A 21,702-nucleotide genomic window follows, 5' to 3' on the forward strand; every position below is an offset into this window, starting at 1 on the left:
CTTGATCTACTCTCCACAGCTGACTCGTGTCCTGTAGGAAGTATTATATTTTAGCGCTTAGTAAACTTTTGCCCTTCTTGGAGTCGAAGACTGCGTTGGAAACGTCCTTAACAGTGCTAAGGGCGTCTCCAATTATCTTTAAACTCCTGCTAGCCTCTTGCAGTACCAGATCTAAACAGTGATTACTAATGACCATGGCTCACAGTCACTAAGTCTTTTTTGCACACCCGAAAAACGACCGGACGTATTCACCGCCCCATCAAAGCAGTGGCCACGTACACAGTGAAAGTCTAGGCCGAGGCGCAAAATAATGTCCTTGATGGCCGAGTACAGGGTCTCAGATCTACTGTCAGGCACGTTACCCAGCCAAAAAAGTAATGTGTAGGGAATATCCATATAATATAATGTATAAAGTATCAGATGTCCATATAATAATCGAACAAGTTCATATTATGTCCACAGAATATCCATATGAGCTTCAGTTTGATGACAGTGGACGTTTATATAATGCCCATATTTTGGCCACATATGGTCGCTCTGAGATATTTAAAGGACGCTGAAGAGATATTCATACAATATCTTTGTGGGTTGTGGAGGGAGGTTCCGGGAGTTCTACAATGAATGTAATGATGTTGTGTCAATATAACAAAGCACTGGGCAAGACCACCATTATTGTTATGTATCTTTATTACCTAGTCCGGTACCCCACCACTGTGACAAAGCCAAGGTGCAGGCATAATCCACGCAAAACGAGGAATGGCGGACAACTACTCTGGAGAGGTGCCCACTTGATTTCGAGTGGCCTGTGAATATAATAGAGCACAATACAAAGTATTAAATAGTAGTCATGTAACTAAAAAATGCACTTTGTGGTGAAAAACGTGCATGCTAAAGCAGTTTCTGCTTGGAAAAAATTAGCTCCAGCTAGGAATCAAAACCTTCAATGACGTGCTATTTGTACTAAATCATAGAACTTTTCAGAAAGTGACTGGATTTAGGCGCCATTTATCGCATGCTGTGCGATGTCAGTGCACGTTAAAGAACCCCAGGTGGTAGAAGTTTCCGGAGCCCTTCACTATGGCGTGTCTCATAGCCCGAGTTGCTTTGGGACGTTAAACCCCATAAAACAAACTTCTATTCAAAACAGTCCTTACCATTCCAGCGGAGAGAAAACACAAATTGCGAACGTTTTCTAGGTATGGAAACTGCTAAAAAATTGGAAACAAGATTTTTAAAGTCCAGATTTATGAAATTGTCACCGTAGGCATCTTCAAATCTTTTGAAGACAGATGTGATGTAAGGGCGCATGGGTTCTAAGCAATCAGTGGTTAGGGCGCTCGACTACTAAGCCAGGCAACCCAAGGTTTGATCCCGGCTGTGGAGGCTACACAGGCACCTTGCGTGCCTGTGTAGCAAAGTCAGTGCATGATAAAAAGAACTCAGATTGGTCGAAATTATCCACAGCCCTGCACTACAACGTCCCGCAAGTCGCTTTTTGACGTTGATGTCGACTAAATTGATGTCGAAATTGATTTTTGACGTTGATGTCGACTAAATTGATGTCGACTAAGTATATTTTGCTTGCAAAATCTGCCGGTGATGGCGGTACCAGTGTTTCTTTTCTTGGTCTTCTCTGGATTAAAAGAGCTCCGTTTTCGGTGAGAGTGCATGGTCTCTTTTTGAATTGGAGCGTGGTACACAAAGTTCTATTTGCCCTCTGCGACCCGTCAAGGCTCGGTGCCACCAAAATTACCTTCAGAGTGTAGACCAACTATTGTACAGTCGCCCTGATTTTTAATAATATAGCGCGAGCGTCGACCGAACTGCTAATCACCGCCTTATAACGGCGATAAGCGTGCAACAAGGCGAGAGTTCGCGCAGGCGCACGAAGGCAGAGCGTCGTCTGCTACGCTGTTCCGAGCACGAGGACACGCGCCCTGCCACAACATCAGTTCGCAAGACCCCGCCAAGTCGTTGAGCGCATGCGCATGATTAATTTGTGATACTGCACGAGACATGATTTCTTTCTCTCTCTTGTTTTTTTGCCTATGACGGGAGGCCACCCTGGCGATGCAAAGTTCTGATAAGAAAAAATAAAAGGAAAGAAATATAGCAGCACATTGAAACCATTGCCTGGATCGCGGTGGACTGGGTTCCAACCAGCTCTTTAATCAGCCTTGCAGTGTCTCGACGGTATAAAAAGGCATCGGTTGGAAGCCCGTTTATCGCGATCCAGGCAAATCGTCAGGCTGGCCTGCCGTAATAGGCAAAAAAAAGAGAGAGAGAAAGGAATCACGTCTCATGCAGTCTCACATATTAATCTTGTGCATGCGCTCTACGGTTTGGCGGGATCTTGCGAACTGATATTGTGGCAGGGCGTGTGTCCTCGTGCTCGGAACAGCGTAGCAGACGACGCTCTGCCGTTATGCGCGTGCGCGAACTCTCGCCTTGTTGCCATGCTCCTGAGTCAATTGAGGTATAGTGACTATAACTGAGGTCTACTTCAATTCCCTAGCAAACAAAACCTTCTTGTGCTTCTTAAAGGAGCAGAGACACCAAATTTTTGCTTGGGTGCTTTCTTCTTTCAAATGACGCGTTAGACGGTAGTGTACATGATCAGCCCGTGGCAGCCACCTACGACCGCGAAATTGTAACTACTTGATGCTGTTTCTGTTTCGTTTTCATCAGCTGAACGATAGTGTGACAGTTGGTGTGTAGGTCACGTGAGATATGAAAAAAATAAACAGCAACATACCTACTCATAAGTCGTTTATTGTCATTCCAGCTCTTGATGCAGGTTAGTTTAAGTGTTGTAGTGAATTAGAACTACGTATCAAAACAGTATTTTGTGTTTCCTTTTCTCTATCATGTGACCTACTACGCGTCACAGCCATCGGCCGGTTGATGAAACCGGAACCAAAAAAAGCATAGAGAAGAAAATAAAGTATAAATTTTTAGTGCTTGTAGCTGAATACCACGTGGTAAAATATGCATTTTAATGGCTAACACATCATTTGAAAGAAGAAAATATTCACTTAAAGTTAGTGTCTATGGTTCTTTAAGAGGAGTGTTTGTAGATCTTTACTTCCGTCTCGTCAGGGATCGTCTACAGGCTTTTGTTTGCATAACGTCATTTGGCATTCCACGCACAGTGGTAACTCTTATGAAATTGAAGCTGGCGCTAAGGAAGACCACAGAAAGAGGACGACACAGCAAACAAGAAAGCTGTTCTTTGTAGTCGTTCTTCTTTCGAGATAACAAAGCGTTCTTTTTTGTTGCGTCGTCCTCTATCTGTGGTCTTCCCAATAGCGCTAGATTCAATTAAAAGAAAAAGTGACCAAACAGCCTAGCACCAAGTTCTACTAAAACTCCGATGAGCTAGAGCAAAATGATAGCTTCCGGTTGTTTATGCTGTGCTTGCCCATCTACAAAATGGCTCAGCTCTAAACTTTTCTGAACTGAAAGCTGACTATTCCTTCTGCTTACGTCATTGCCGATGTGTATCGGCTGATACCGCCTGAAACGAATTCCGCACGCGTTTCCTAGAAACTTCTATGAGATTATAATATATGCCTACGGTTCCTTTTCTTTCAGCTCCTTGCCTTACCATTACTACGCCAGATTTCCTTACGACCAACGCGGTATGACCATTTACGTATTTAATTTACGCAAAAGCCTGAAACTCTTCCTTACCGCGCAAGAAATGACCAATTTACTGGCTTTTAAACTTGGGATCTAGCATTCTGTCTTCCACTGACTATTAATAATGAGCACAAAATATTAACCCGTAGTACTGAACATTTGAAACGCCGCAATATGACTATGACTATGTTTCAAACACAGCAATTTTCTCGGCTGCTGACCCGAAAGACGCGGGTTCGATCCCGGTCGCGGCGGTTGAATTTCTTTGGAGGAGAAATTCTAGATGCCCGTGTACTGTGCGATGTCAGTGCACGTTAAAGAACCCCAGGTGGTCGAAATTTCCGGAGCCCTCCACTACGGCGTCTCTCATAGCCTTAGTCGCTTTGGGACGTTAAACCCCATAAACCAAACCAAACCTAAACCAATTTATATTCAAAAATTCACTTATGCTTTCTAAAATAAGCATGAAAAAATATAGCCATTATTCCAAAGACTAAGCGTCTCCTTTTTTAAATTAAATTGTTTTTTTTGGGGGGAAAGGAAATGACGCAGTATGTGTCTCAAATATTTCGGTGGACACCTGAATCGCGCCGTAAGGGAAGGGAGGAAGGTGGAAATGAAAGGAGAGAAAGAGGTGCCATAGTAGAGGTCTCCGCAATAATTTTGATCACCTGGGGATCTTTAACGTGCGCTGACTTCGCACAGCACGCGGGCCCATTTTCAGTTTCGCTTGCGTCGAAATGCTGCCGGCGCGGCCGGATTCGAACACGGCTACAGGAGCTCAGTAGCCGAGTGCCTTAACCACTGAGCCACCGTGGCTTGTCGTCTTCTTTTGCATGTTCCATTTTCGGAACATTGGCATTACCCATATACAGGATGCAAATGTACTCTCCAACCTAACGAACTGCGTTTTTTCTGCCAGACACATTGTTACGAGAACCAGCCCATCGATATTTGTACCCCATTCAACGTAAGTGATTCTGTTTCTTTATCGCTAATTCTGACAAGTTTTTCTCCGTAATTCACACCGCAAGAGCCCGGGTCAGCCCGTAGGTATTTAAAATGTGTTTAATTTTTTTCGCATACTTGTCTTGTCGTTTCAGGAGAATGACACAGAGAAAGTGCGCGAACTGATAAACGTAAGTTCTTTGAAAAAAGGCATTGAATTTTGTACGCTAATAATGCAACGAAAATTGAATCTTTGCACGCAGATAATGGAACTTTATTCACAGGTTACGAACATTTATTTCGAACAAGTACGACCTGGGTAAAATAAGAAATTTATCCTCAGTAATTCTTTTTTTTTTCAGTGCACCAACTTCGAGGCAGAGTACAAGGTACTAGCTCTGACGTATCAGTTAAACGATGCCCTGGCATCTACACTTCCTGAAGAGGAGCGAAACAATAGCTTGTGTACGTACATTAGGCAGAGATTTTTACGAATTAATACCTATATATCTTGTGTGTAGTACATTTGCCGGAAGGCTATGCTTAGCCGTTCAGCTAAGGGCTACATCGACTGGCGGAGTCAAATATTGCAGTACTCTCCAAAGTATTCCACGTGACAGTCTCTATATAACGTCATTTATACTAATGACCCGCCGCCCTTAGATCATTTCTTCATACCCTAAATATTCAGTGCAGAAAAGAACGCGAGGCTACGAATCGCACGTAACAGGCAAAAGAGGCATTTGGAACACCGACAATGTTTTTCTAACCAGGGAGCTGTTATCTCAACAAAATACTTGCTAAGCACTCCGAATGCCACCGTACGAACAAATTGCGAATCACACTACTGCAATTGCTATTAGACAAAAAAGAATAAGTGGAATTAAGGCTACAGAAGCTATATCATCAAAATAAAACACACTACAAATAGAGGAGAGAGAGAGAAAACTTTATATACAACAGGAATTCGGGGCACGCCCCAGGGTCCCCGCACGACCCCACTCCACTCAAGTGTTTATGTTCCTGAGGTCCATAACGCTGGCAGCCCGGCCGGTGGCGATGGTCTGCACGGCCGGGTCCTCCGAGCGCAGCAGGGTCTCCCAGTCCTCCCAGGTCTTCAGATTCTCTAAGTCCCGCGGGGAAGGGTCCGCCGGGCAGAGGGAAAGGATGTGGAGGGAAGAAGCGAAGGGTTCTGGGCATAGAGTGCATGCCGGAGTAGGGAAGGAGGGATGATAGTGGGCTAGGGTAAGGGGCGCGGGGAGAGTGTGTGTTTGTAATCCGCGCCAGAGTGTTGCGTGTCTGTTATCTAGGGAGGGGTGGGGCGGAGGGTAGAGCTGGCGTGAGGCTCTGTAGGCCTGGGTCAGCTCACTGAATGAGTGCATGCGCTCCTTCGTGAACCCCGCATCCGAGGCCACGTGAGCCCGGTTTAAAGAACCTCGGGCTAAAAGGTTGGCGGTCTCGTTTCCGGGATTCCCGGAGTGCGCAGGCACCCATATCAGCTCCACTTGGCGGGGCGGGGGAGCATCGGGCGAGTCCAGTATACCAAAAGCAGGGACATGGATTCGGCCTCGAGCAAAATTTAGAATCGTAGTTTTTGAATCACTGAAAATGTACCGGGCTTCTGTGCGGGTGATTGCGAGTGCAATGGCGGCTTCCTCTGCAGCCTCTGGGGAGGTGTTGGGAGGGAGAGGTAGTGTGATGAGGGCAGATAAACAGGAGTCCGCCACAGCTGCTGTCGCTTCATCACCCGTGCAGGCAGCGTCCACCCATACGGCGTCCGGCTCGGAGCCGTACGCTCGATGGAGTGCCTGCGCACGGGCTCTGTGGCGCTGCTCATGGTGGACGGGTGCATGTTCCTCGGGAGCGGCCTGATGAGGAGCTCCCGGTGAAGGGATCGAGGGATGGCGAGGAGGGTTTGTCGTTGGCAGGTATTCTGATTCCGAGGGAGTCCAGGATATACCGACCTGTGGAGGTTTTTGTGAGCTTGATGTATTGGGCCTGTCGGTGGGCCTCCACCAGTTCCCCGATCTTGTTGTGGAGGCCCAAGCATAGTAATTTGTCAGTGGGTGTGTTGAGAGGAAGATGAAGTGCTACTCTGAATGCCTTGCGAATCAAAGCATCCAAAGCGTTTATATCATGTTTGGATAGTTGTAAGTACGGGGTAGTGTACAGCACACGGCTGAGGACAAAGGCATGAATGAGGCGACACAGGTCACGCTCCTTCATGCCTCTATGATGTCCCGAAACCCTGCGGATGAGGTGCGATATCGCGCCTACAACCTGCTCGAGTTTCTTCAGAGTGGTGGTGTTTTTTCCATCGTTCTGGATGTGCAGGCCCAATACACGGAGGGTGCCAACCTAAGGTACCGGTGCACCATTCAGTTCAATGGCAATGGGGGAGCGGGGACAGCGGTTGTTCTTAGGGCGGATGAGAAGCAGTTCGGACTTCTCTTGGGAGCAAGACAGTCCGATGGTCCGTGCGTAATTTTGGGTGAGGGTGGCTGCTTCCTGTAAGGTGTTCTCTATGTCGCCGTCACTGCCGTGGGTGGTCCACAGGGTGATATCGTCGGCATAAAGAGTGTGCTTCAGATGGGGAATAATTGCCAATTTTCGGGCGAGGGAGATGAGGGTAATGTTAAAGAGAAACGGGGAAAGGACGGACCCTTGAAGGGTTCCGATAATCTGAAGCGTGTAGGAGGGGGAAGACAAAGGTCCGAAGTGTATCTCAGCCGTGCTGTCAGTGAGAAATGCTCGAATGTAGGCATACGTGCGCACACCCACATTCAATGGGGATAGGGCAGTTATGATCGCCTGATGTTCAATGCGATCAAAAGCTTTGGAAAGATCCAAAGCTAAGACTGCCTTGGTGTGACCTGGAAAAAGCGGGTCAAAAAGGTCGTGTGTGAGTTGCAGCATGGCGTCCTGTGCGGATAGATGGGGGCGGAATCCCACCATGCTATGCGGGTAAAGATTGTTGTCCGCCATGTGACTTGCGAGTCTCGCTAACACAACATGCTCGAGGAGCTTCCCGAGACATGAGGTTAGCGAAATCGGGCGAAGGTTTTGAATGGTAAGTGGCTTGTTGGGTTTGGGTATGAATATTACCTTCGCGTGGCGCCACGACTGCGGGAGGCTACCCTCCCTCCAGCACTGGTTGAAGTATTTCGTAATCTGGGTGATCGATCGGTCGTCCAGATTACGGAGCATGGAGTTTGTGATTTGGTCTGGACCTGGTGCGGAGTTGGCGCGGAGAATCACGAGGGCCGCTCTGACTTCCGTCTCCGTGATATCGGTGTCGAGTGTGGGATTTGCTTGTCCTGTGTAGTGGGGTAGAGGTGTGGGTGCACCTGGAGAGGTGTACATGGTTTGAAGTGTGTCTAGGAGGGTGTCGGCATCGTCAATGTGTTCGTGTGTGAGGCGTGTAACGTGGTGCTGTGTTGCTGATTTGGTGCGTGTGGGGTCAATGAGGTGTCGAAGGAGTTGCCATGCGCGTTTGCAGCACAGGTTTCCTGCGATGCTGTCACATATCTGTCCCCAGTTGGACCGGCACAGCTCCTCAGAGTGTTGTTGCATTTGTGTCTGCAGCGCGGCCAGCCGCTTTTTAAGTGTCCTGTTAAGTTTGTTGCCTTTCCAGCGTTCCAGGAGGCTGTGATAAGCTTCCCAGAGGTGGGCTAGGCGTGTGTCGAGTGTAGGGGTTTCGGTTGTAGTTTAAATGTGTCGCGTGTTTTGATGAACGTCATGCCTGAGTGATTGCACCCATGCGTCGATGTCCGCGATGGGAGTGTCTGGGAGGGCGGTGCGTACAGCGCGAAAGGCATCCCAGTTAATGAGTTTGTGTGTTGTATTTGCGTGACGGGGTGGTTTGTACGGGACAGTGATTTGTATAATGTAATGATCACTGCCCAGTGTATGTTGTGTTCTGTTCCCGGTAACGCCGCGGATACAGCGGCTCAGCGTCAGGTCCGGACTGGTGTCCATGCTCACACTGTTGCCGATCCGCGTAGGCGTCTGAAACGTGTTGTGCACAGTGAGTTGGAGGTTCTGCAGGAGCAGCCAGAGCCTGCGACCTCGATGTGTCGTGGTTGTGTATCCCCAGTCAGTATGCTGACTGTTGAAGTCCCCGCCGATGAGTAGGGGATGTTTCCCTGCTAGATGATGTAGGTCTCGCAGAAGTGATTCTAGCGAGGCGATCGGCTGGGACGGGGGTGGTATATGTTTGCTATAAATATAGAAGGAAGTGAATGTGTGTGATGTATAAGTTCAGTGATCACGCAGGGTGTCTCAGACGTGATGTGATGAGTTTTGTAGGTGAGGCTGTGGTGGATAAGTGTGGACGCCCTGGGTGTGTTAGTGGTATCTGAATGTGTAGATGTGTAGCTGGGGAGGGTTGCCCGGTGCGCAGTCTCCTGGAGCAGAAGTATGTGGAGGTAAGTGTTGAAAACTGTGAAAAAATGTGCTTTACGGCAGCTTGCGTCTTTTTTCCCCCTGATGCGCTCTAAATGCGCTGAAATAAATGAATTTGAAATGAAAAGCACATATCTGGCTGCCTGAAAGAGTGCAAAGAAAACAAATTACTGAAAGAAAGTCTAGTGAAGCACCGAAGCACGGCTTTCACCTGTGCTGGCAGACCGCCACCGCCCGGAAAGCAATATTTGTTTACGCTCAAGTCAGCTCATTCTCCCATGGCATTCATGTAGTAGGAGGGAATGAGGAGATGGGGAATAAGTGAGCAGGCCCACACAAAAGGCTAAAGTATGGGAATGGTGTCTGCAGCGCGGATACTTAGGCAAGCCCAATAAATCTCGCAAATTATGAAGGACTATGGAGGTTCAGTTACTTTTCGAGGCCGAAGGAGGTCTGCCGGCCTGTGTCGTGGAAGCAACAGATGAGAATGCGGGTAGCTTCGCCTAGCGAGGCTAAACTTAACTTGTAGACAGAAGTTGGTTGGGCAAAGGGACCTGCGGCTTGAAGCTACTTTCCTGACATAATGGGAAAACGTTAGTAAAGTAAGCTAGAAGGAGCTTGATGGCTTCACTGCACACTAGGAAAGCCATGCAAATAAAGATTGTTTTGATTTGGTTCGGTTTATAGGGTTTAACATTCCGAAGCGACTCAGTTTATGAGGAAGGACGGCGTAGTGGAGGGCTCAGGAAATTTCGACCACCTGGGGATCTTTAACGTGCACTGACATCGCACAGCACATGGCCCTCTAGAATTTCGCCTCCATCGTAATTCGCCCGGAAAAACAAAATAAAAGTGCGCTGACCGCGATAGCTGAAACAGTGGGGATAGGTGATCGGGAAGTATGTAGCGGCAGGCCAGCCGTTAGTCCACAATGATGTTATTCTGATGGCAAAAAGATGGTCACATATGAGTATTGAGCAGTCGCCCTACCGCATTGGTTTCTATATTTGTAATGACGCCTACGTTTAGTTTCATGCTGCATTAGATCTGCGCGGTTCTGGACTCAAAGCCTCCTTCGCTACGTTGAGGCTAGCATCTTTGCATAACGAGTCAGTTCTCTTCGGTAAAATGCAGTTCATTGGCTTTCACACATTGGTCGTCGTCATCGCTTCAGCTTGATCGATGTTTACGACGTGTGATTCTATTATTTTCCTCCGTTGACGTGCACACATTGGTCGTCGTCATCGCTTCAGCTTGATCGATCGCTACGACGTGTGATTCTATTATTTTCCTCCTTTGACGTCCCCCGCCTCTGTGCACGCGGCAAAGTTAGCGGCCCAGTTGGTTCCAGTCGACAAGGAGTGGGATGCTGTCGGCGGTGGTCACTCTCGCCCTAGTTAGACTTGCTGCCCGCGGGATGAGACAGATGACCAAGCGATAAAGCGACCATTGTAGAGGACCAGCAAGTATGCAGGCCACATTGCTGCTTATATAAAACTTTCTCTTCCAAACTGAAGGTCGTAACTTCAAGAAATCGGTTCTCATCTCCACGTTTTGTCCTCGTGGGGACTTTGGAAATAATAGAGCTGTTTAGAGTCTTTCATGCTGCCTTGACGGAATTTTTACATTCACCGATGAATGCTTTCACAGCTGAGTGGATGCCGTTGTGCTCCAGTGTTTGAACTGAAGGGGGCGGGGGACTGTAGACGTCGAAGGGGTAGCAGCAGTGTAGAAAGTCTGCCATCATTAGTCATGTAGCCCTAGGTGGCCCTAATTCAAAGGCGGTATTGCGTGTGTCTATGGAGGCGGAAAGCTTTGAACAGGATCCCATTTCCGGTCATCTGGGTCACTAGGGGACACGAGGAGGCGCACTCACGGTGCCGTGGGTGAGTGCGTCAAAGGAAACCCACTCATTATGCCGTTAATGGCATGCTTGCCGCAGTTTTCTTCCCAGTCGAACTTGTTAACTTGAAACGATCTGATTTCATGCAGCTAGGACTGATTTCATCGTGCGATGGTGCTCCACGGGAAAGCCTCTGCCAAAGTACCTTTACAACTTGACGTGCGAGGACTATCTGGGCATGGTCCAGGTTACGTGTGGGAAATCCGTTACATTTAACGCTCCCGACGTCGACGACCTGAGCCAAGTAAGTGCAGAAAAGGATGTTCTGTTTTTAAAGCGGTAGCATAAAAGCCTTATCGGGACAAACATGTGCTGTCGGTAATAAATGCCACCCATTAAATGAAGTGCCGTCCACAGACCGCGTTATTCCAATTAACTGCAGCGTAGTGGCATCACCAGACCGGAACTGATGTCACTTGCGAAGAATGCACCAACAGTTTCTTGCTATCACGTTGCCAACACTATGGTCAATAGGTATCCTGTGAACTTTTATGCAGGTCTCACAAATAAAATGAAATCAGAATTTCATCCCGGCATATATAAACTAGAAAATGACGACTGCGGTTGTTATCACAACCGCAATTTCGTCCACTTGGCTTTCGCATTCTAGTTACTGACTTGCATATAACTGCGTAAGCAGGTTCACTGGAATAGAGCATCGAGGCACCCTAGGCCTGCGTAAAGTTAAAGGCATGAGCTTGTAAAGCTAGGGCCTCCGTCGTTAAGTTTTCGTGTCTCCGAAGTGATATGAACAGAATGCGAGACCGCTGAAGGGAGCCATTGAAACTATCGCGCCATATCCTTGAGGCGCAGCTGAAGTGTCCCTCGTATTTTCGCAGGCTACAGATGATGAATTTTACACTTCCGTTTTTCTGGCGCTCAGTTAGCAAACTATGCACGACTAATGTGCTTTCACCCTGATTCTTAAAGGTCGATGCGGATGCTCATTGTTGATATCACCGATGAGATGGCGGTGAGAGCGTGCTAGTAGACGCTGAACAACATTTCTTATTTGACTAAATAGCTTGTTAATTAACACAAGCTTGGAAAATCTCCACTTTTGATTGCCGTGTACAACATCTTGTTTTTTTTTTTGTATTCAGCTTCGTTGACCTGAACATGACCTGAATGCGTGTGTGTTTTTCTTATTTTCAAGTACTCCCAGAACCATGAAATCGAGCAGCTGTGTACGGAAGGACAATCTTTCACAGTAAGTACGGCCAGTTATTGCCGTCTGTATACACTTAGGAACAGTTGCTAGAACCATAATATTCAACACTTGTTTTATCTCTTGTAACAAGTTTTCATTTTTAACATGTCGCAGTCGGCGGCTAAAAAGCAGTTATGAGTGGTTTTCTATATCGAAATGGCAAATACTCATAACATAAGCGTCGCTACATCGAAATGCAGAATTAGGAGCTCTGAAAAAGCGGAAGTAACTGCCACTTGAAGATTGTTCCTGCTTTGAACCATATACAGTATCTAAATATAGAATTCAGTTGTTTCTTGCGGCTTCGATAAATGTTTAGCACTGCTCTTAAAAATTTTTGCTTGTGCGAAAAAGCACATTTACATTTAACGCATTGCATGGAAGCTGCCACCAGTTCTGCTTAAATATTTAAAGCAAGATTCATGTAAGTAGAATTAAATACATTGGATACAAAATGAACAGAAACGATTGCAACGCTGCAGTATAAAGTACCACAGTCTAGAAGCTATTGAATTTTGTGAATAAAAAGCATTGTGTGTGGTTGATTCCTGAGCCTTAAATAACGCCCATAAAAATCGCAAAGGACTTCCTTGGAACTATTTCGGCGCAAAAATAACTTTAAAAAATTCAGAAAAAAAAGTGACAGGATGATTACCACTGTGTATCCCGAGATTCAGTGAAAGCTGACAATGCATTTATATTTAGCGATATATCGAGGTAGTAACTATGAAAGGGACTTCATATCTTCATAGTTCTAGAGAGCTCTTTTGGTTTTACACGCGTACTTGCTTTTTGACTGGCTCTCCTCTCCAGACCGTAGCCCTATAACAGGCGCGCAGTGCCGCCGATGCTCCCCCCCTCTAGCGGCGCGTTTAGCAGCAGTTACCACAGATACACCGTGCTACAATCCTCCGCTCTCACTCTACCCTCCTTGTTGCACGGTAATCGCCTTCCGTACGGCTCTGGTGGTAATCACTTACCGGGTACGCATTACTCCGCTCACGTCAGACCATCCTCCTTCCATAGTAACTGTCTTCCGAGTGGTTTCCATGGCAACGCACTGATTCGATACGCCAGGCACTACTACTAGGCCGGCGTGTGTCGCTGTAAAAATAAGCGATCTCTCCTTCTGCACCAGAACAGCTTAAAAAGTTGTCTCTAGATATCATCATCTTTATCATCATCATCAGCCGGACTACGCCCACTGCAGGTCAAATGCCTCTCCCATGTCTCTCCAATTAACCCTGTCCCTTTGCCAGCTGCGGCCACCGTATCCCCGCAAATTTCATAATCTCATCCGCACACCTAACTTTCTGCCGCCCCCTGCTACGCTTGCCTTCTCTTGGAATCCACTCCGTTACTCCTTAAGTACCAGCGGTTTCTTGCCTTCGCATTACGTGCCCTGCCCCAAGCCCATTTCTTCCTCTTGATTTCCACTGGGATATCATTAACCCGCGTTAATTTTCTCACCCACTCTGCGCGCTTGCGGTCTCCTAACCTTATACCAATCATTTTTCTTTCCACAGCTCACTGCGTTGTCCTTAGGCTGAACCCTTTTCGTTAGCCTCCGCGAGGGACAAAGTATGGATGGTATAGCGAGTATAGCGAGGGACAAAGTATGGATATCCGTCGCCTGTGGCGACAAGGTTGCAAAGCGCATCTGCAGGGGATCTTGAAGTGAATATTGCGAAAAAGAAATCCTAGGCGACCCTCGGTGAATCGTTTGAATGCGTTAGAAGCCAAACGTTCGTTATATCCGAGGTGGTAGAATTAGGTTGGTTATATCCCAGATCAACGCACTAAGTACGTTACATCTGAGGTCCACGCACAAGAGTTCGTTATATCCGAGGTAAGAACAAAAGTTTGTTATATCCGAGATTAACCTGTGAAAGTTCGTCGCCACCTTCCACCACGTATACGGATAGACGGAGCTTGCCGTTCCCATTTTCATTGACCTTTTCAAGATTAACTTATTTTTAACGTTAACCTGCCTTAGACAGCAAGGTAAATGAAACGTTTCGCTCAAAATGCGGAGTCAGTTTCAGATACATCGATGCTCGCACTAAAAAGCCAGCTGGACGGGAATATTCGTCGAAGCATTGCTAATCGTGACCGCTAGTCATAAATGACACGCATTATTTGCAGCGGAGAACCTTCTCTGACTTGGTTAATCAACTAAGGGTAAGTAATAGTCTTGCTATACATTTTATATGCTACAAACCAAGCAAATATGTTGCTATCATACCCAGAAATTCTGGAGAAAAGCATTTTTTAGCGGGAAACATTTTATGAGCGCAATTTTTTTATATATTGTAAAATTTTACTATAACACTCAATATATATTCAACTCTCCCGTCAGCAGACTGGCAATTGTTTTGCGATTAATGTTTTTGCTATCGTCAGAAATCTTCCCCATTGTCTTTCTAAGTTCTATGGCGATCTTGACTGCTCAATGCAAGCGATGGAAAAACCTTGAAAGAAAGATTTTGCTAACATTCGAAGAATGAACTGTTGCCTTCAATATTTAGAAAACAGCCCATTACAATATTCCAATACTAAAAAATGTGACCCAAGAATGTTGGACACGGATAAAGGCGGACCCTCAAGTTTCGACTGCTTCTTTTAGGAAAAAGGTCCTGATACGGTATTTCGTGACGATTACTTCAGATTATTCCACTGGCATGAAAAACATTAATTACCGCTAAATTAGCCTTTTGACCAGCGACATGAAGATGACACTTCCTTATGATAGCGATAACTAATAAACTAATGTACCTCACGAAATCTGAACTTAATCCAAGATAACTTCTGGGAGAGAAATTTTTAACTACCTTTTTCTGGGTGGTATAGAATAAGGTTACATTTTACAAAAAGTGGCGAACGCTGTTGTCGTTGCTAGCGATGGCGTAGGACTACTTCTCGTCTACCGTTCCACTTTATGTAGACGTCACTGCATATGGGAGATTGGAAGAGAGAAAAACTCTTTTTTTTTTCGCATAGACAGTTGTCTGCTTCAGTATCCGCGGAGAAATGTTGCCAGCTGAAAGGATCTGACGCTACTTTTCAAGAAAACACACGGTTAACGGACGTTATTGCGACATCCCAGGCGGCGCAGGCCGACTGCCGACCATGGGCTGTTAAGTGGCTCCTCGTCGGCAGCCGACTAAATCGGCAAAAGAAGCTCGGCAAATCATCGCACCGTGAGCACATGCCAGGCTGCTTGGCTCAAGGCTGGCGTCCAAGGTCAGGCAGCCTTCAGCCCTGACATAAAACCACCAGGCAACCCTTAAAGAGCTTGGCATATGCAGATGGCCCTATGTGGAGCCTACATGCACCATTTACCACGGCACCTTAAAAACTGCGCTTTGGTTTTATTCAGGACTGTTGGCGGTACATTAAGTTCTTTTAGCGGTTTAATATCGGATTAAAAAAAGCATAATCTTTTTGCCAGCGTTATTATATTCTAGAAATGGAATTATATTATATAATATAATTATATTATATTCTAGAAATGGAATTTCTAGAAATGGAATGCGCTTGTTCCTTCATGGCTACCTCCACACACTGTTCATTAAATTACATAAAGGTGTTTTTCTACCTACACTGAACTTGCACAAAAAACGTAGCACAAGCGTTGGTTCACGTGTAAGTTATCCGAAGCCACTGTTTTAAAGTAAAATTCACTGGATGCACCGATTCACGAATACAAATAGTTGAGCCTACCAGTGATAACTCTGTTTTTTTTAGTGCATTCACTCCAGCATCATGCCACTTCTGCCGTTCGTGAAATACTACCACGCCTAATTACTTTCAAGATCTTGGAGTGGAGAAAGTACGAAACTAGCTAGTAGAGTACAAAAGTGCAAAGAGAATAAAAAGTAGTAAGTCATAGAAAATTTAAGTTGTCCGCTGTTTTTTATTTTTAATTGTTTCTAATTAACCTGGCCATGCACTACTAATGGACCTAAATTCTGTGCACCCAATTGAAACACAGTGAGACACTCGCGACTGAGCATTCATTCATTCATTCATTCATTCATTCATTCATTCATTCATTCATTCATTCATTCATTCATTCATTAATTTTGCACCATGGAGGAGCGAAATAACTTAGAAAAGGCAGTTACGTCACATTTTTTGAAGCCCGCTTCTGTTGCGTCTTCTGTTGCTTTCGCGAAGGCTTAGACAGCGGAAGTGCGCAGAGCACCTCGCATAGATTTCTTCCGCCTCAACGGCGATTTACTGTTGGGCGCCACATTTAATGCCTTGCGATGTTGAAGGAATCATGCAGGGACTTCGGCGAGGTGATTCTGTCTGGTGCCACAAACACAAACAAAAAGGTTGGGCGCCAAAAGCTGCTCTATTATGACGGCATACGACTGTGATTCTGTGTTGCCATCGGCAGAACAGTTTCTCTCATTTATTTCAAGTATAGCAGTGAATCTAAAGCGCAACTTGCATTCGTGGAGCTACAGTAAGTCTCGCATTACCTGTGACAAAAAAAAGAGCCCGAATAACTGTTATTGCTGGATTATGGGTGAGCCTCACAGGGATGCTCGTACACACGCTGGCCTCAGCACGCGAAGATCACAGAGCAGAATAACAGCACGTGGAAATTCCACACACGGCAATATTAATTTGGCGTATTTAAAGCCCCATAAGATTTCTGATCTCTCAAGCTTGCTCCTCAGAACATTTATAGTAGAAGAAAATTACACGTTTAAGTGTCGTTAAATGATGCATAATTTTCACGTTCATAAATGGTCAAAATTGCTTGGAGTGATATTTGTTCACTTGATGGTTGGTGACGAAACCACGTAAATTTTTTAAACCCCCTCAGGTGGCGGAAGAGCTCGTAACGTGAAATATGTCTTTGAACCTTCGTGGATATAACAAATTAGAGATGTCTCCAAAGCGTAAAAAGCTAAACCAAGCTAAGCAGCATACATGAACAGGAAAGAGCAATTAAGATTATCATCAGATTTTAGATTTCTACAGTCCAGTGGCCGCACATCTGCAAAGCAACCTACTCTAAGAGCCTCTGCAAACAAGACCAAAAATAAACGATAAACAAGGTGGGCACTGAATAAGATCCAGCAATATAACCAGGCGGGTATGTCCTTCACTACCACACATTCAGATAATTCTATGCTAATCATTCGGCCTAGTAATGTTCACGCAGTCACCGTAATCAACAACGGGGCACTGAAACGCTGTGGCAAAGTCGGCGTTGTCCCTGACAAGTTCGTTCACTAAAGCTCTAGCCTGCGAAGCGATGCTGCAACGGTAGTAGGCGAAGCGGGCGTAGAACTGGGCTTCGGATATCCGGTAGAGGCTCCAGGCGTCCTGTACTGTGTACCAGCTAGCTCTTGCGTCCGCTGGTCTGACGGCGTCACCACGGGCTGTGCCCGCAGCCCCGACAATGGCGGCGATTTGTAGCCCCATCTTCAGCCCTACCACACGGCGCATGTCGTCGAAGTACTCGGCGTGTGAGGCATTCAGCACGCATTCCCTGCATGGAAAGTATTGCTAGAAATAACCTTAAAATAGGAATTACGAGACTGTTTTAATGCGAAATCATTAGATGACTCACTTTCAATATCATGTCTGCAAGAAACGGCACCATGTGACGTCACGAGCTGAGAAGTCTCGCGATGAAGATGACGTCACACCTAAATAAATCTAATTAGGTAACGCCAAGACCAATTGGTAGGACCAGTGACGACATCCTACGAGTGTGTCGTCATGACAGGTCACGTGACAACGACGTAATGTGACGTCACACCAGATCAAGGGACAATGGCGTAATGTAACCACATACCTAGACACGTGACAAATATGTAATGTGACTTCTTACCAGGTCCCCACTCAACCCCCTCTACAACCCCTAATTCATGAAGGTCTAGATGAAATCCCAGCGATCATCCGCCCCGGTGGCTTAGTGGTTAAGGCGCTCGCCTACCGAGCCGGAGTACCCGGGTTCGAACCCGACCGCGGCGGCCGCGTTTCGATGGAGGCGGAACGCAATAGGCGCCCGTGTGCTGTGTGATGTCAGTGCACGTTGAAGATCCCCAGGTGGTCGAAATTATTCCGGGGACCTCCACTACGGCACCTCTTTCTCTGTTTCTGCCTCCACTCCCACCTTCCTCCCTTCCGTTACGGCGCGGATCAGGTGTCCACCGAGATAAGCGAGACAGATACTACCCATTTATAACTACGAACAGCGCAGAAAGCAGTACTTCAAAAAACTACACAGAATGTTCACTACACTCGCATCAGTGAGAAAGCATCGATTTGTGCTACGTAAAAGATGACGATCAACCGGCAGTGCGCGGGAAGGAGCGCTCACGCTAGGCCAACTGAGAACAAACAATGTAACAGAACGAACGATTTTGCCCGGGGTTGCTACCCATCGGATAAGTGCTCACACACTAAAAGTTTCGTTGGAACACTTCGCTTGTTATGACGATAAAATTGGTTGCTATTATGCACGAAGTCTGAAATTATCGCCCTCCCAAAGTTGAGTGAAACCTCCAGCACAGTAAAACGAATTTAAATTCTGAAAACTGAAATATATCTTTGTTCACTGCTGTACGCTCAGCGCTATTAACACGTACACGTTATGTGGTAATAAGAGGGGGAGTATCGTGTTTTCTTGTTGCAGTCTGGTAGAGGCTCTTTGACGAAACCAGACCAGCTTTATTATTGCGGTATGTATCTCAGCCGTTAGCGAAATGTGAGCTCTATCAGTTGCAATCACTGCGACCCTGAATGTGATCGCTGCTTTCTAAGGGCATGTCTCGTGTGTAGCTGTGTGCCACGCTACACAAAGGCCAGTTTTCTGTTGTACGCAGTGTCTAGTCCTTCGGTCCTTCGATCAAGGTGCAAAGCATTGCAGGCAGTTAAGCACGAAACATTGTACGAAAGCAGGTTTTTGCAGGTGGACACCAAAGCCACGTATACCTGAAAACTTGATTGAAAGCGCCTTTCTTTTCCTTTCGTGACTTGCGCACATGATGATGATGATGATAACTTTATTTTCCGCCAGATAAGGAAGCCCCCTACTCCCCGTCCCCGGCACACAGGCCTTGGTGACGGGGGCCGGGACCGCCACGATTAGAAGCGGGCGAAGAGGTCTTGATTGAAGAGGTCTTGCCAGGCGGATGGCTTGCTGCTGTGAAGCAGGGGCCTTGCTCCGCAGCAGGGCTTCCCAGGTTTCTTTACAATTTATGTTTTCGTTAGCCCCTGGGGAGCTAGCGCATTCCCAGATTATGTGGTCGAGAGTCCCTCTCGCCCCATAGTGCTTGCACTTATCGTTTTCTTTATCTCTGTGAACATGATAGTCCCACACCGGGTTTACGAAGTTCCCAGCTTGGAGGCGTCGCCATGCGATTGCCTCCCTGTTGTTTAGACTTTTATCCGGTGGTGGCACCAGTCTCCTCTGTACCTATAACTTTCAATAATTTCCGTATAATTTTGCAGACGCTCGTCCATGTTCTGGCAGTCGGGCGGCTCCACAGCTAGCCGGAAGTAGAAAGCTCGGGCTAACTCGTGGGCCGCGTCGTTGCCAGGAATGGACGCGTGTGCGGGAGTCCAAATTAGGCTAACTTTTCTGTTTAGCTGTCTACTGGCCAGAATCCTTGCCGCTTCCGGCGAGATCCTGCCCTTTCCAAAATTATAGATGGCCGTTTTGCTGAGGCACGATGATGGAAACCGTCGAAGGGACGGACATTGATCCGAGCGAGCTAAATGTGCCCGGTCAGTGGTACACTAGCAAAAAAACAGGCAAAGCGGCGCCGAATGAGGCTAATCCTAACCTTAGCCCCAACCAAGAGACGCGCATCGTGGAGCGGCGGCAGGCTGCCGAGAAGCTCGCGAGAAGGAAAATGGCGGCGAAGTCGGTGGAAAGGCAAAACATCAGGCTCCCCAGCGACGCCGAAAAGATAATCATGAGACCCAGCGGCGGCGTCACGCTGCTGACGAAACACGGGAACGCGCACTTGGCGAACGCTATAATTCAGGCTGCCGGAGTCGACCAAGACGCAGCGGGAGAGGACATCGTCTCCATCAATACACGCCAACAGTCTATTCTCGTGGCGACGAGAGACGCCGGGCGAAAAAGAAAATACGTAGAGCTGAAGCAACTCACTTTCGAAGGGGAGCGAATAGATATAACCACCTACGTCGCCATGCCGGAGGACTGCGGAAAGGGCGTAATTCACGACGTCCCCCTCTACTTCTCGGAGGCGGTCATATTGCACCGTCTCAAGACGCACGGCAACCCTCCGGTGCTGGGGGTCCGATGATTAGGCAAGGAATTGAAGACAGTCCTGATACTGTTCAAGACAGCAAAGTCCCGATGTGGGTGCTCATCACGCCATTGGCTCAACGGTGCGCGCTCTACCGGAAAAAATACGAAGTGTGCAACGCATGCGGACGAATGGGCAACCGAGCCGATCTCTGCCCGGACCCTAAAAACGTAAAGTGCCGCGGTTGTGGGGCGAAAAATCCGCTCGAAAATCGTCAATGCGAGATCAAGTGTCAGCTGTGCGCCAAAGGACATCTGCTCGGCGATAAGAAATGCAAGGAGCTCTACCGCACGCCCTACGAGGTGAAGAGGCGGTGGGAGCAAAGCGGTGGCAGTTCGCCAAAACACGGGACCCGGCAAACATTGGAGATGAATTGCACACGCCAAGGTCGCTCCAGAGACAAGCGCGGCAACAACTACGAGGGTTTCCGTGCCGAAGATTTCCCGAGCCTGGAAGAGACCACGGGAAGGCATCCCGGACAGCACCATCGTCGGGGCAGTACGCGCTCCAAGAGCAGAGGGCGCTCCGGATCCAGAGGGCCTACGTAACCTCCTAGACCCAAGGAGGAGGACACTACAGGAAGCAAGCCGCAGCAGCGCGGCCGCTCGAGCTCCCGCACCAGGGGCCGCTCCGGATCCAGAACAGGGGGAGATCGTGTTCCAGAGACCCGGCGAACCCATGGACTAAGAAGCGGAGTCCGAGCGGGAACCGTAAAAGGGTGAACTTTGACAGGGGGGCTTCCCAGGCTAAAGACAAGGACGAGGAGATCGATAAATTAAGGAAAGAGGTTGGGGAGTTTAAAGAGATCATTAATAAGCTCACTCAGGAATTGAATAAACCAAAATTGTAGGCGCGTACGCAGTCCCCCTCACCCCACAGCGCGCCACCAAAATTGGTTTCGAGATCAACATCCCCGGCGCCTAAGGCTGTGACTTCCACACAGCCTGCGACACCGGAGGAGGAAAAAATGATTGTAGAATCGGCTAGGCCGCCTCCTACTAAACGAAAAGGGGAGGACGCTGATTTGTTGGTGGCACTAGAGAAAAGATTAGAAGCCAAAATGGACGCTAAATTTGATTCGTTCATGGCCCAAATTCTGGGAGCAATAAATCAGACGCAAAGCCAGGTACAAGTCCTTACGGTTGAAGTGCAAAGGCAACGGGCAGAATTAGTTGCCATCGGAGTATGGCAGCAAAAAGCAGAGGAGCAATTTGACCAGCTCCAAAATGGTTAGAGGCGCACCAACTGAGTCTTTAATGTAGCAGTGGAAATTTCGAGAATTCCAA

At 47.3% G+C, this 21,702-nt stretch overlaps 1 protein-coding gene across 1 annotated transcript in view; it reads left to right on the forward strand.

Annotated features, from left to right (window-relative positions):
- The first annotated feature begins 319 nt into the window (after positions 1-319).
- LOC149328020 (uncharacterized) overlaps positions 320-21,702 on the forward strand; it is a 30,874-nt gene continuing 9,491 nt past the window's right edge. Inside the window, exons 1-7 of the mRNA XM_089561302.1 lie at positions 320-353; positions 3,595-3,641; positions 4,565-4,612; positions 4,746-4,781; positions 4,953-5,055; positions 10,987-11,141; positions 12,054-12,107. Of these exons, the coding sequence (XP_089417428.1) occupies positions 320-353; positions 3,595-3,641; positions 4,565-4,612; positions 4,746-4,781; positions 4,953-5,055; positions 10,987-11,141; positions 12,054-12,107 (477 nt within the window). The remainder of the gene's footprint in view (positions 354-3,594; positions 3,642-4,564; positions 4,613-4,745; positions 4,782-4,952; positions 5,056-10,986; positions 11,142-12,053; positions 12,108-21,702) is intronic.

Source organism: Amblyomma mixtum, chromosome 9, assembly GCF_055824585.1.
Source record: "Amblyomma mixtum isolate Tamu chromosome 9, ASM5582458v1, whole genome shotgun sequence".
In the NCBI taxonomy this organism is placed as follows: Eukaryota; Metazoa; Arthropoda; class Arachnida; order Ixodida; family Ixodidae; genus Amblyomma; species Amblyomma mixtum.